Source organism: Protomyctophum parallelum (assembly GCF_964188405.1).
Source record: "Protomyctophum parallelum genome assembly, chromosome: 20".
Lineage (NCBI taxonomy): Eukaryota > Metazoa > Chordata > Actinopteri > Myctophiformes > Myctophidae > Protomyctophum > Protomyctophum parallelum.
The window spans coordinates 15,269,528-15,283,646 of record NC_139718.1 but is presented as its reverse complement, the minus strand read 5'-3'; the positions used below and the strand labels follow the sequence as shown (position 1 = coordinate 15,283,646).

The following is a 14,119-nucleotide window of genomic DNA, read 5'->3' as shown; positions in this document are numbered from 1 at the left end:
AAAGGGTAAGGTGGCGGGGCGACATACCAACGAAAGAGGGGGTCCTTTTCAGAAAGGTATAGCCGTGGGGGGAGCTGGCTGTTTGAGGGCTTTGTAGGCCACAAATACCCAATTTTGAACAGTCAGGCTTTCTCATCATATTTACAATTCATCATATGTACAATTGTCTCACAACAGGCCAACTGATTTGGTGCTACTCGTGATGTCGTGGGTATCTCCCTACAGTTTCCAAATTAAATTGCCTGGTGTAGCTCCTTTAACCCCTGTGGTTAACGACTGCGTCCTCTCTCCTCGGCGGTCGTCTCCAGACAGCGGCCCTCTCCCCAGCAGCACCGCCGTCGTCCCGGCCGCCCCGCCGACGCCCAGCTACTGCCTCACCGCCAACGGCCGCCGCCACGAGGAGGGCGAGAGCTGGCACGACGGCTGCCGCGACTGCTACTGCCACGGCGGGCGCGAGATGTGCGTGCTCATATCCTGCCCGGCGCCCAGCTGCTCACACCCCGTCGTCAGGCCGGACCAGTGCTGCCCCACCTGCGAAGGTCAGTGGGTTGGGGGATAAAAGTACTTATACTACCAGTGCTGCCCCACCTGCGAAGGTCAGTGGGTTGGGGGATAAAAGTACTTATACTCGCGTGTTTTACTCTAGTGAAAGCACCGACACTGCCGAAATGTATGTAGCGCTGAAGTGGGTAATGTAAGTTTTGTATTAATAATCAAAATCTACAAAGGAAGGAAAAAGTACAATATTTGGATCCGAGATGAAGTGGAGTATAAGTCAAAGTATTGGAAATTGGATATACTGTAGTCAAGTAAAGTACAAATAACTCCACATTTTAAGTACGGTACTTAAGTAAATCTACTATGTTATTTTCCACCACTGGTGAAGGTATGTCTTTACCTGGGACAAGGCGCACACACTCACACGCACCCACCCACACACACATCAGTGACGGCAGCAGACACAGTCTCGGACACAGTAAAAAGAATGCAGACCCAGGTTCAAATCCCAGGTGTGACATTACAGACTGCAGCTGTAACAGGATTCACACACACACACACATACACACAGGGTCTGTTTCTCCGAAAGCGGCTGTGCACTGATCCACACTCCCACACCTTTTTCGTCCGCACCTCTCTGACTCAACGCAGAGTATTTACGGAGGAGTGACTCAGTTGGCCGTTCAAACATCTAGCAGTGAAAGAATGTCTAACTTGCAGCTTCATCACAGAAGCTACACTACAGTTTGAATAGTCGGGGGGGGGGGGGGTGGGACAACAGGGTAATTGTTTACAGATGTCATGGCCGTACAGCGGCTCTGCTGCGTAAGAGAGCAACAGAGGCGTGTTTTCAGCGGCGTTGATGGTGTCCCAACGCGGCGTGCTCCGACACCCCTCTAAACTCCTGTAGGCCTTAATGTTTAATGGACGGAGGCTTGTCACGCATCCTTGTTCCAGTAACCCCTCTGCCTTTTTTTACACTTCCCTCCAACAACAGACAGCCTCCTGTCCTGTCGCTTGTTGTTTGTCTGTACGACTGCTCTTGCGAAACTTAACCATTATGGTCTCTGCGGTGTCTGTGAATATTGCTTGGGGTCGAAAGCTGACCACGATAGGAATTTTGATATACACACACTTTACTTTAATATGTTTATTCTTTTTACAGTGTTTTGTTTTTCTTATGGAAACCATTTATTATCCACGTTAACCCTGGCTTCCCTTTTTGGGGGCATGTCATTATCCTATATAAAAATGCACTTAGCAGCCCAAAGTCTGGTAGCTAGCATAGCTATGCCATAACCCCGGAGGGGCTGTTGACCAGCTCTCTCCATCCCTCTCTGTCCTTGGCAGCTCTCACTGCCTCACTGAGTTTCAAGTGACTCCATTCTCCGATGTTACCTTCCTATCTTTTCTTTTGTTTCCCTCTTCTCCTGCCACCTTACGGTGCCTTGCAGGATGGTCTTTGCAAGGCCTGAGGATTCAGTTTACGCTTCATGACAGTGGTAAGAAGGTCATCATGTGGGCCGTTGGCTTGACTGATCTTTTGCCGTACTTCCTCGTTTGTGACATGGTTGGGTGTAGGAGATACCCATGAGTCCTCTGTAGCATCTCATCTCCATGCTCTGTATTCTCTTCTGCAGCTCAGCTGTAAGAGTCACAGTTTCACAAGCATAAAGAAGGATTGACAAGACATGAGTCATGACAAGTGGTCGCAGTAGTCTCACCTTTGATGTCAGACAGATGTTTTTGTCTTTCCGTATGGACGTGAGTTTTGCCAGGGCAGCAGTTTGAGCAATTCTGGAAAGGACTTCCCGTTTGGATCCATCATCGGACATGATTGCTCCAAGGTATTTGAAGCTAGACACACTCCAGTGCCTGTCCATTGACTTTGATGTTTGAGCGGATCATGCCACTGTTGTTGTTGGTCATCATTCTGGGTTTTTCTGCATGGATTTCCATTCCATGGGCTCGGGAAGTGATGTCAAGTCTTTCCACTAGGCTGGCAAGTCTTTTCTTCTCCAGCTAACCCATCAATGTCATCCGCAAAACGGAGGTTGGTGATTGGTCTGCCTCCTATACTGACCGTTCCTTCATGGTCTGCCAGGGCATCCGTCATGATACGTTTCCGAAAAATGTTAAAGAGCATGGGTGAGAGAAGGCATCCTCGGCGCACGCCAATTGTTGTCCTGAACCAGTCTCTGATAGCTCTGTTGTGGAGAACTGCACTGGTAGCATTGTTGTACAGATGTTGAATGACACCGACGAGGTTTGGGTTGCTGTTATATTTCCTCATTGTCGCCCACAGCGCAGCATGCCATAGGCTTTCTTGAAGACTACGAACACGTGGTAAAGGTGTTGTTGATGCTGCAGATAATCCTCACGTTGAATATCTGTTCTGTTCTGCTATGATCAGTTCAGCTTGAGGTTTGAACCTATTCAGTATTATTTTCAGAAGGACTTTGCTGAGAGTGTGATGATGAGTGACTGGGTCCATGATGTGTAGGCCACTCACCACTCTGCCCAAAGTCTAGATGTCTCTCTCTCTATATATATTTTTTTTCTTTTTTACAAAATATCTACAAGATTAGGGTGACTTGAAAGGTGCTTATAAATAAACTGTACGTATGTATTATTGTGATTATTTATTGTGATTATTATTATTAACCTATTAATACCGGGAAATAATTATTATTATTATTTCTTTAGAAAAATCTTCAAAGTGTGATAACTACTCATTTTGTAGAATCGGCCTCAGGTCTAAATGGGTTATAATAAAAACAATGCTATTCTGTTGTGGTCATCTTGTCTAGATGAGTCCGGCAGCGGTCAACCAGAGGGGATGGACCTGGTGGTCTGTCGGGCGCCCGGGGGGGAACTCTACGTGGAGGGGGAGACGTGGAACCTGGACGAGTGTACGCGCTGCACCTGCCGGAGGGGCCGCGTCCTGTGCGACACTGAAGTGTGTCCCCCTGCCCTCTGCCACGCACCCATCAGGAACAAGGACACATGTTGCCATGTCTGCCCAGGTAAACAAAACAAAAAACTCCTTTTTGGTTCATAAAAGATAGATAGTGGTGGGAAATAAATCTACAAAGTAACTAGTAACTAAAGTTTTCACATCAGGCGGTGGAGTAAAAGTACAATATTTGGATCCGAGATGTAGTAGTGGAGTCGAAGTAAAAAGTATTAACTTGGAAATACTCAAGTAAATTGCAAATATCTAACAATTGTACTTGACACGGTTGATGTCCAGATCCTATCCAAAGCATTTGGGGGCTGTGGTTCTCAATGTGGTGTCCGGGGACCCCCGGGGGGGCCCCTGAGGGGAGTTAAAGTAAGACTGTGGGTCCCTGTAATTAAAAATCAGACCAGTCTGAACTGCAGTGCAGTGTGTGCTGCCTAAACAGACATACAGTACGTAACATAGGCACATACATAAGAGACATAGAGACACACACGTCCACGTTGCTCAACAGTGCCACTTTAGGTCACCCAGCGTTATTACAAACATACACAGAGACACAGGCCTACCTAGATAGGGGTATACATACATAGGGACACCCATAGCTGTTCATTGGAGCGGTTAGGCAATAGGCACCCCTCAAAAAAGAAAGCAAAGCCTGAGAAACACTGTGTTTTAGCACCATGAGTAAGTCCTGTTGTGTCAGCCAGGGGTTGGGCTGCATGGCCATCAGAGTAGCCAGGGCGTAGTGAGGTATACATGCCTGCCTTGGACCCCCCGTTTATCAGCATGTGGGTTTTGCAGGGTCTTTGCGTGTTACACACACTGTGTCTGGCCTCATAAAGCAACCGGCCCAGACCGGTTGGGTTCACACAACATACTGTACTATAAGGGATCCTTCTCTGTAGCAGAACATGTGGAGCGCCCCTTTTTTTCCCCGCCTAATATTGAACCAGTTCAGAGTGTTTCCACTGAAAATGAATTGGTTCAGAACCCTAAAGTTGGTTCAGAACTGGAACCAAAAAATGGCAGCCGGTTCAGTGAAAGCACCATGGTTCCAAGAATCTAGAACGGAACCAGTTCTAGAACCAAAGTCAGAACTCAAATAGTTTCTCCTCATTGCAGTCTGAGTCTTGTTGTCATGCGTAAATCTATGGCCACGCCTGGGGTTTGATTCACAAGTGCACAGTGGTGGAAAGTAACCAAGTACATTTACTTAAGTACTGCAATTTAGTAAAATCTTTAGGTACTTGTACTTTACTTGAGTGTTTCCAATACTTTTTTTAATACCGCACTACAAATATTGTACTTTTGCTCCACTACAATTATTTGAAAACTTTAGTTACCAGTTAGTTTGTAGATTTTGATTAATACAAAACATACAGTACTGATCACTTATCAGCCATACATTTTGGCGTTTACGTGATAGAATTTATTTACAGGTTTGACGGGGGGCCAGACTAAAGCTTATTTATGGGATTTAAGGGGCGCTCTTATCATACATCATCTCATTCCGGCAAATCACAATTTGCGTCCTCACATTTGTTTTCAATGTTTGTGTTTACACAAACACTCAAAGTTGGCAATTCATTATCAATGGCATTCAATGTTTGTATTAGGACAATGTGTACTATTCACGCAAACCCTCAAAGCTGGAAATAGGAGGGTCTAACACCCCTCAAAAACGTAGTACTTCTTCCACCACTGCAAGTGCACTGAAATGCACTAAACAAACAAAGAAACAAACAAAAAAAGACTCCCAAGCATGAGCCCCACAAATCAGAAATGCATGACTGCTCCCAAGAGCTGCTGCTTGGGAATGTCAGCCTGCCTTATCATTGCAGTTCCCCCATCACACACACACACACACACACACACACACACTGTCAGAGGTCAGCCTTTGATATATGCCTGGGCTCGGTCGCCAGGAATGTGGGAATAACACACATCTCGGTGACAGGCCCTATGATGTATGTGTACAGTCATGTGTGTGTGTGTGTGTGTGCACGCGCATGCGTGCCAAGGCTTGGTCACGGAAGGGCACTGATCTTTAGGCCCCTGGGGGGGGGGGGGGGGGGGGGGGTCTGATGATGAGACGGAGCGATAAGGCTCACGTCTGAAGCCGACAGCCATCAGAACTGTTCCAGCCACCGTGGAACTTCTGTTTGTGTTTAATGTAACAGTACAGCGTCTTATCTGGGAAACGCAGCCCTGAAGCACCAATAACCGCTGCGGATTAAGATGTTACACCGTGGGAGGAAGAGGGGAAGCCATGTTTGTTCCTCTCAGACAAAAGGGAAAGCACAGAAAGGGTTTGCATGTTCTCCCCGTGTCCCCTAGGGTAGGTCCCCTCACATGTTCTCCCCGTGTCCCCTAGGGTAGGTCCCCTCACATGTTCTCCCCGTGTCCCCTAGGGTAGGTCCCCTCACATGTTCTCCCCGTGTCCCCTAGGGTAGGTCCCCTCACATGTTCTCCCCATGTCCCCTAGGGTAGGTCCCCTCACATGTTCAGGTCCCCTCACATGTTCTCCCCGTGTCCCCTAGGGTAGGTCCCCTCACATGTTCTCCCCGTGTCCCCTAGGGTAGGTCCCCTCACATGTTCTCCCCATGTCCCCTAGGGTAGGTCCCCTCACATGTTCAGGTCCCCTCACATGTTCTCCCCGTGTCCCCTAGGGTAGGTCCCCTCACATGTTCAGGTCCCCTCACATGTTCTCCCCGTGTCCCCTAGGGTAGGTCCCCTCACATGTTCTCCCCGTGTCCCCTAGGGTAGGTCCCCTCACATGTTCAGGTCCCCTCACATGTTCTCCCGTGTCCCCTAGGGTAGGTCCCCTCACATGTTCAGGTCCCCTCACATGTTCTCCCCGTGTCCCCTAGGGTAGGTCCCCTCACATGTTCAGGTCCCCTCACATGTTCTCCCCGTGTCCCCTAGGGTAGGTCCCCTCACATGTTCAGGTCCCCTCACATGTTCTCCCCGTGTCCCCTAGGGTAGGTCCCCTCACATGTTCTCCCCGTGTCCCCTAGGGTAGGTCCCCTCACATGTTCTCCCCGTGTCCCCTAGGGTAGGTCCCCTCACATGTTCAGGTCCCCTCACATGTTCTCCCCGTGTCCCCTAGGGTAGGTCCCCTCACATGTTCTCCCCGTGTCCCCTAGGGTAGGTCCCCTCACATGTTCTCCCCGTGTCCCCTAGGGTAGGTCCCCTCACATGTTCAGGTCCCCTCACATGTTCTCCCCGTGTCCCCTAGGGTAGGTCCCCTCACATGTTCTCCCCGTGTCCCCTAGGGTAGGTCCCCTCACATGTTCAGGTCCCCTCACATGTTCTCCCCGTGTCCCCTAGGGTAGGTCCCCTCACATGTTCTCCCCGTGTCCCCTAGGGTAGGTCCCCTCACATGTTCTCCCCGTGTCCCCTAGGGTAGGTCCCCTCACATGTTCTCCCCGTGTCCCCTAGGGTAGGTCCCCTCACATGTTCTCCCCGTGTCCCCTAGGGTAGGTCCCCTCACATGTTCTCCCCGTGTCCCCTAGGGTAGGTCCCCTCACATGTTCTCCCGTGTCCCCTAGGGTAGGTCCCCTCACATGTTCTCCCCGTGTCCCCTAGGGTAGGTCCCCTCACAAAAAAACATGCGGTAATCCTGGTCTCTATACTGCCTCCCCCTGGCCTGATGGAGGGGAAAGGAACTGGTTGGAATAACGTGTTCCTTCCACGCGCTACGTCCAACCGGGGAAACTCCCCCCCTGTCAGGTGAAAAGAAGCGGCTTGGACTCCTCATACATAGAAGGTAACATGAGGTCAGTCCATTGCTCTCCCCAGGTTAGCAGAAGGAGCGTGGCGCAGAGGATTACACTAGACAATTGACAAAATGTGAAAAAATTCATACACAGTGCCCCCACCACATCAGGACATTGTAGTCTACTGCAGCTAAAACAGACAGACATAAATGACATGGACTGGTTATATTGGAGTGGTGATTTAGGCTCAAACCATTAGAAGTACATTTGAGGGACATAAACAACATTAAATATTAAAAACAGTTTTAAAATGCATGTTGTAGTTCCTTTAACTACAGTACTTGAGTAAATGTACGTCTTTAGTTACTCTACACCAGTGGTTTTCAACCAGTGGTCCGGGGACCACCAGTGGTCCTTGAGGGCTTTCCAGGTGGTCCCCAGCTAAATGATGGAGTTGGTAACTGAATGTACCCTTATTAGATCTTTAACTCTCGAGACCGTGAAATGAAACCAAATGTACCAAGTCGTACGGGTCCATTTGGTTTAATTTTACGCTCTCAAGAGTTAATTTATTGTTAAACACTGCATTACTTAATTTACATGGTACCAACATCAAGACAACATGGAATTGTGGACAAAATCCTATCCAACGATGGCAAAATATTCTTTAGTTTTGGCTCTGAGAGTCTAAATGTCATCAAATGGTGGTCCGTGGTGCAAATGCAGAATAAATAATGGGCCTTGATATGAAAAGGGTCCAAAGCCACTGCTCTACACCCCTTGCTGAGTGCATTGTTGTGTGCGTTTGTGTCATGGAAGCAGAGGAGCATCTGGACCCCTTGCTGCCAGTGAGCCCCGCAGGCCAACAGGAGTACTGCATCACGAGCGACGGAGACGTGCTGCTGGCGGGAGACTCGTGGCGTGCCAACGCGTGCACCAGCTGCACCTGCAACAACGGCACCGTGCAGTGCTTCTCCCAGCGATGCCCCGCCGCACGCTGCCGCGTGCCCGTTCTGCGCAAGGGCCAGTGCTGTCCACACTGTCTTGGTAAGTGTGTGTGTGTGTGTGTGTGTGCAGGGACGTGCACAGATAGACATTAGGTGGTGTTAGAGCACCTGGACAGCAAATATGCCCTTTTGAAAGTTTTTATTTTGGTCAGTTTGTTAATTTTAAGTTTAGTTTTGTACACTGTACAGTATGTGGCCCATGGTGACATGGATCAATTCTGGATTAAAAGCTGGCAATTATTATTATTCATGCCCCAAAATCTATAAATCCCACACACTATTAAGGCAGCCAGTGGTTCCACATGCCACACAAGGTGCCTTTTTTCACTTGAGCACCTGCCCCTCAAAATGTCTGTGCACGCCACTGTGTGTGTTTGTGTGTTTTGGTAATTGAATTCAGTGGGTGGGTGTGTTTTGGTTAAAGCAAGCCGCCTTACTGGAAATTTCACCTTTGCAAAAAAAAGCACCATAAGGCATACATTGTCACATTCCTCTTAGCTCTGTGTGTGTGTGTGTTTTTACTTATTTAAGAGATGCATATTATGCATTACAAACTGTAGCTTCCCCCGAATCCCCCTCCCCCCAACTTTGTGGTTTTATATAACAGCTGCATATGCTAATATGAAGAACGATGAAAGCGTTGCAAAACTCCCCATATTTATTTATTTATTTATTATAAATTAAAGCTTCAATCCGGCATCTATTTTAATGAATTAAATGTTATTTTAACCCATCTGCATAGAAGAGTTATGTTAATACAGTTTATTATACGGCTTGGTGTCAATGGCTGAATTCAGCAGTGTGTTATTTGTTGATAATGACCGCTCCGCTCTATAACAGGCCGCTGTCTAATCAAAGCCTCAGAGCACCTGCTGCCCTGCTTGGATTTTGTGCTGTATCCAACATGGCATTCATGTAAACAAATGGTTTTAAGACAAGTATACTTGTCGTCGTTAGCATCCAATTGTGTTAAAGTGACAATGTAAGGACTTTTACGAGAAAAAAACCCATCATTACTGCTTCAAAATGTGATCAACAAACAATGCAACAATGCTATGACAGCTGGTCAAACAATAGCCACATTGTCAAATCTAATGTAAGAGAGAGGCGTGGGACGCGGTGGTGGTGAACCTGTGTTGTGAACCTTACGGAGTGAAACTTTAAAAGACGTTTCTCTACTTTCAACAAGGCACAGTCTGTTGAGGGGAAAATACTGTATTTGAATGTTGCGAAGAAAAAGGGGGGTGTGAGGGGGGGGATGATATTCTGGGGTTATTGGTCTGAATGAGTAACTGTACGTGTGTATGTGTGTGTGTGTGTGTGTGTACACACACACACGCTTACACACGCTTAACTTCAGTATTTCCAAACTCCACTACATCTCAGATCCAAATAGTGTACTTTCACTCCACTACATTTATTTGAGAACTTTAGTTACTAGTTACGTAGATTACAAAACATACATTAAACACTTCAGCCCTATATACTGTACATTTCGGCCATTTGAAAATAGCAGATCTACAAGCTCACTATGCGACTATGCGACATATTGGGCGCTTGTAGATATATTTTCAAAATATTTGTATACATTGTATACAAACTTGAAATGGCACATTCCGCACTACCTTCTACTTTTTATACTTTAAATACATTTTGATACCAATACATTTGTACTTTAATGTACTGTACGCAGTACATTGCAGTATTGATACTTCTACTTAAGTAAAACATTTGAGTACTTTTCCCCACCACTGTGTGTGTGTGTGTGTGTGTGTGTGTGTGTGGGGGGGTGAAGGCCCACCAGAGCCAGCCACAGTGGCGCTACATGGGCAAACACTCGTCATTCAGTGCAACATTCCATGTGACATGTACACAGTCCACACACACACACACACACACACAAACACACACACACACACACACACACACACAGAGTGAAAACATTCCTCGTGCATCCGCACATTCAACACGTGTTTCCTGTCTCCGGCTGAATCGGCCTGGCCACGCTGCGCGCTCTCTCTCTCTCTCTGAACGGCGGGCGGGCGACACAGGAAAGGCAAAGCTCCCATGTCAGCTTTTCCTTTAGGAGGAAAACCTCGGCGTATAGGCCGCCATTGTTCAGCCTGATTTGTAGCGGTTGCAACTGGGGTCTTTTGTTTTGTTCATTTCTTTTTCACCCTGGTGGAAAACAGCTTTTTTTTGCCTTTACAAAGAGGTACACGTCAGTTAAAGAAGTATTTTTTTGCTTATTCTGTGGACATGACTGCCACATCACTGCTGATGGTCGCATTGGTCAGCGATATCCTCCACTGCGTACATACTACATTGACAAAGAAAGCAGCGCTCTCCTGCTCAGACCCCTAAACCTTACAGGTCCATTTAATACATTTGAGAAGCACTAGAACTAGATGACTCATAATGTGCCGTCATAGAAAATCTGTGTCAAACATTACTCTGAAGAAAACCAGTTACTTGCCGTTCAGTAACTGGGTGTCATGATCAAAATAAGAACATTATAATGGTGTGTAAACAGAAGAAAATCTAAAATGTGTTTTGTGTCACTGATGTCAATGACGGAGGCATGCCGTGTCTGGTGGCCTTGAGCCACGTGAGGCACAGCCGAGCGAGTTGCCGTGCCGAGCGTTGCGACGGCAACCAGACCCGACTCAGTGCCGTCCGAGTTACGTCCCGATAGGCAGTGAATAGTAGCCCCTAGTTTCCATGCGCCAACAATAGATTTGGAAATGACACGTTCAGCCAGTAGTATGCCAGTATGGCCATATTGGCCCTATTCGAAGGTGCTGATAACGGATGATTTCTCCTATCCAATACAGAGATAACGGTCGAATCCGCTGATTCAGAAAACTGTTACGATTTAGAAGAGATTTTTGTAGAATCTGGTCTCAGGTCTCAATGGGTTAAAAAAGGACTTGAAGTGGAAGACACTACTTCATCTGTAGTACGGCTTACAGTTCATCACATGGTTCTGTATGGCTGACGTGTGACGTTTCTGTTTGTTGTCCAGAAATGACGACGTCGGTCCCCATCATGGTGTCCACTCAAGCGGCCAAGAAGACCAGCGTCACCACCGTCACCACGGTGGAGAGCGTGGCGTGGGTCACTACCGTCACCGTGCCGCCCGTCATCGCTGCCACAGGTGATGACAACCGCCATGATGAAGCCTGTTACAGCATGCTGGTTCCCAAACAGTGGGTCGGGGGACCCATTTGTGGGTTGTGGAATTTATTTTATGGGTCCCTCTACATTTTATTATTTAAAAAATATTAAAAAAAAACATCCCCCAAAAATGCCAAAAAAAAAGTGACGCTTCGCACCACGTTGTGAGAAAATCCAGAAAATCTGAGACTAGTACAGTGACTTGAAACAGGGGTCAGAAGTAAACAGCAGTACGGGCAGTGTTAGTAGAATGAACAGGTTGAACAGGTTGTTTTGAGGTGTGAATACAGGGAAGTCCTGAAGCGGTCAGGAGAGGTCACAGATCTGAGAGAAAGAGGAAGGTTGTTCCAGTCAAATGGAGCTTTGTAATGGAATGACCTGCGTCCGGATTCAGAGAATATTCTTCTGGGAATAGCAAAGTAGGGATGTTGAGTATTTCTAAGTGGGATGTCAAAATGGGAACACCGATAGACTCTGCAAACACTCCCTCACTCGACCCACTCCTCCGCGTACCCCTCCCTCTACTCTACTGAGTGTGGTAATATAACGCTGTAATCCTCCTCCGCGTACCCCTCCCTCTACTCTACTGAGTGTGGTAATATAATGTACCCCTCCCTCTACTCTACTGAGTGTGGTAATATAATGTACCCCTCCCTCTACTCTACTGAGTGTGGTAATATAACGCTGTAATCCTCCTCCGCGTACCCCTCCCTCTACTCTACTGAGTGTGGTAATATAATGTACCCCTCCCTCTACTCTACTGAGTGTGGTAATATAATGTACCCCTCCCTCTACTCTACTGAGTGTGGTAATATAACGCTGTAATCCTCCTCCGCGTACCCCTCCCTCTACTCTACTGAGTGTGGTAATATAATGTACCCCTCCCTCTACTCTACTGAGTGTGGTAATATAATGTACCCCTCCCTCTACTCTACTGAGTGTGGTAATATAACGCTGTAATCCTCCTCCGCGTACCCCTCCCTCTACTCTACTGAGTGTGGTAATATAACGCTGTAATCCTCCTCCGCGTACCCCTCCCTCTACTCTACTGAGTGTGGTAATATAACGCTGTAATCCGCGTTGCTTGGCGTCACGCTTCATACTGTCCGTGCCAAAACCGCCGTGAACCCAACGTGTTTACATTGGTGGGGGGGGGCTTAATATGTGGACAGTTTGATAAATGAGCTGAAAGTGCAGTGACACACATGCTAAACTAAATTAATAATGATGATTAATGTGGCGGTGGCCCTAAACAATACCGGTTATATAGGGGGGATTCCCAGGCTTTAATTATTCTCTGTGTGTGACGCGTTTGTGCTGGGCCGCCTGCCAGAAACACAGGGAAAGACAAACTGCTGCTTTTCATCTACAGTAGATTGATCAGATGGGGGCGGAGGGGTGGAGTAATGGAAATATTGGATAGGGAGAGGGTGTTTAATTTATGTGGGGCTTGTTATGAGGGAGGGATGGGAACCCTCCCTGCTGTGATATTGACACGTTGAGATTGTTTTGCTGTAGACGCTCCAGGCTTGGGTGAGAACTACCCGAGCCAGACGGAAATGGCCCTCATCTATCAGTCGGCGGCTTGGATCCTGGCCGGTCTTCTCCTGGCCATCGTCATCTTCCTGGTCGTCGCGCTGCTCATCAACAAGAAGAAAAAGTGGGTGCAGATGTCCTGCTACAGCGCCCCCAAAAAGGTGAGATTGTGTTCGTATGCCACCCAAAATATTATATAACAAACACACGACGAGTCTCCCGTGTCCCTGTCCCGTTTAATCACACACAAACACAATCAGAATGAGTTCTACTTGACCAACTTCTCACGGTGCCGGTGGGGTGCGGTTTCCTCACCCCGAGTGAGGATTAACGAAATGGCCACTGTGAGAATGTAGCCTGGTCCTCAAGTAGTCGTTAAGTAGGCGGTACAGTTCCTCCAAATGCTCTTTGAACTGGATCAAAATGTGTGAGGTCTCATAAAATCTGAACGTTTTACCATTCCCCCATGAAATGACACCAAAGCGGCTGTGAAAATGCTACTTTGTCACGTATTTCTTATGGACAGTCAACTCCCCAACTAGGCAGTCAAGTATTTTGTAAGAGCAGTCAACTCCCTAACTACGCAACACCGCAAACTAAACATGAATGAAGCCATAGGTTGTCCAGTGTCCAGTTATGAAAGGCCTTTGAGTCTGAAACGCGTGTTTGTTTGTTTTTCCCCATCAGACGGTGATCCTGAAGAAGCATGTGAACAAGAACTCGGTTGTCTACATGGAGCCGTCCAAAGAGAACAAGTTCAAGAGCGTGAAGAACGACTGTGGCATCATTAACTTTTCCCCAGACATGAGCTCTCCTCCCTGCGGGGAGAGGATGACCATCCCCAGAGCCAAGCTCAACCTGGCCAACGGTAACGGCAGGGTACCGCGCTAACTGCCCGGTGTACCCAAACCCCCCTCCCCCCCAAGAAAAAACCCCTGTGGAACGGACCGACACACCCAGCACCTACTCCATCTCTCGTTGACATATCTTAGGAGATCTATTAAACAATGCACTGTACCTCCTAGTACCTACCCACCCGTCTCTTGTGTGACAGTCAAAATGAGGGAGAAGGGCAAGCGACCTCTGTTCCTTTTTACTACATGTCTACATTAGTCTGTGTTTGGACCTTTACCATGGCCAGTGGAGTGTGGAGATGCTGGGTGGGATGTGAATGACGGATGGACAAACGGACGGACGGAGAAAGGACATGGCCTCTT

At 47.6% G+C, this 14,119-nt stretch overlaps 1 protein-coding gene across 2 annotated transcripts in view; it reads left to right on the top strand.

Moving 5' to 3' along the window:
• Positions 1 to 13,811, top strand: part of LOC310878348 (cysteine-rich motor neuron 1 protein) — a 66,084-nt gene extending 52,273 nt beyond the window's left edge. For both annotated transcript variants that reach the window (XM_083792652.1, XM_083792651.1), the window contains 6 exons: positions 309 to 539; positions 3,309 to 3,524; positions 8,005 to 8,229; positions 11,215 to 11,346; positions 12,885 to 13,063; positions 13,590 to 13,811. In XM_083792652.1, coding sequence (XP_083648778.1) covers positions 309 to 539; positions 3,309 to 3,524; positions 8,005 to 8,229; positions 11,215 to 11,346; positions 12,885 to 13,063; positions 13,590 to 13,793 — 1,187 coding nt within the window. In that variant the 3' untranslated portion in view covers positions 13,794 to 13,811. The remainder of the gene's footprint in view (positions 1 to 308; positions 540 to 3,308; positions 3,525 to 8,004; positions 8,230 to 11,214; positions 11,347 to 12,884; positions 13,064 to 13,589) is intronic.
• The last annotated feature ends 308 nt before the right edge of the window (positions 13,812 to 14,119 follow it).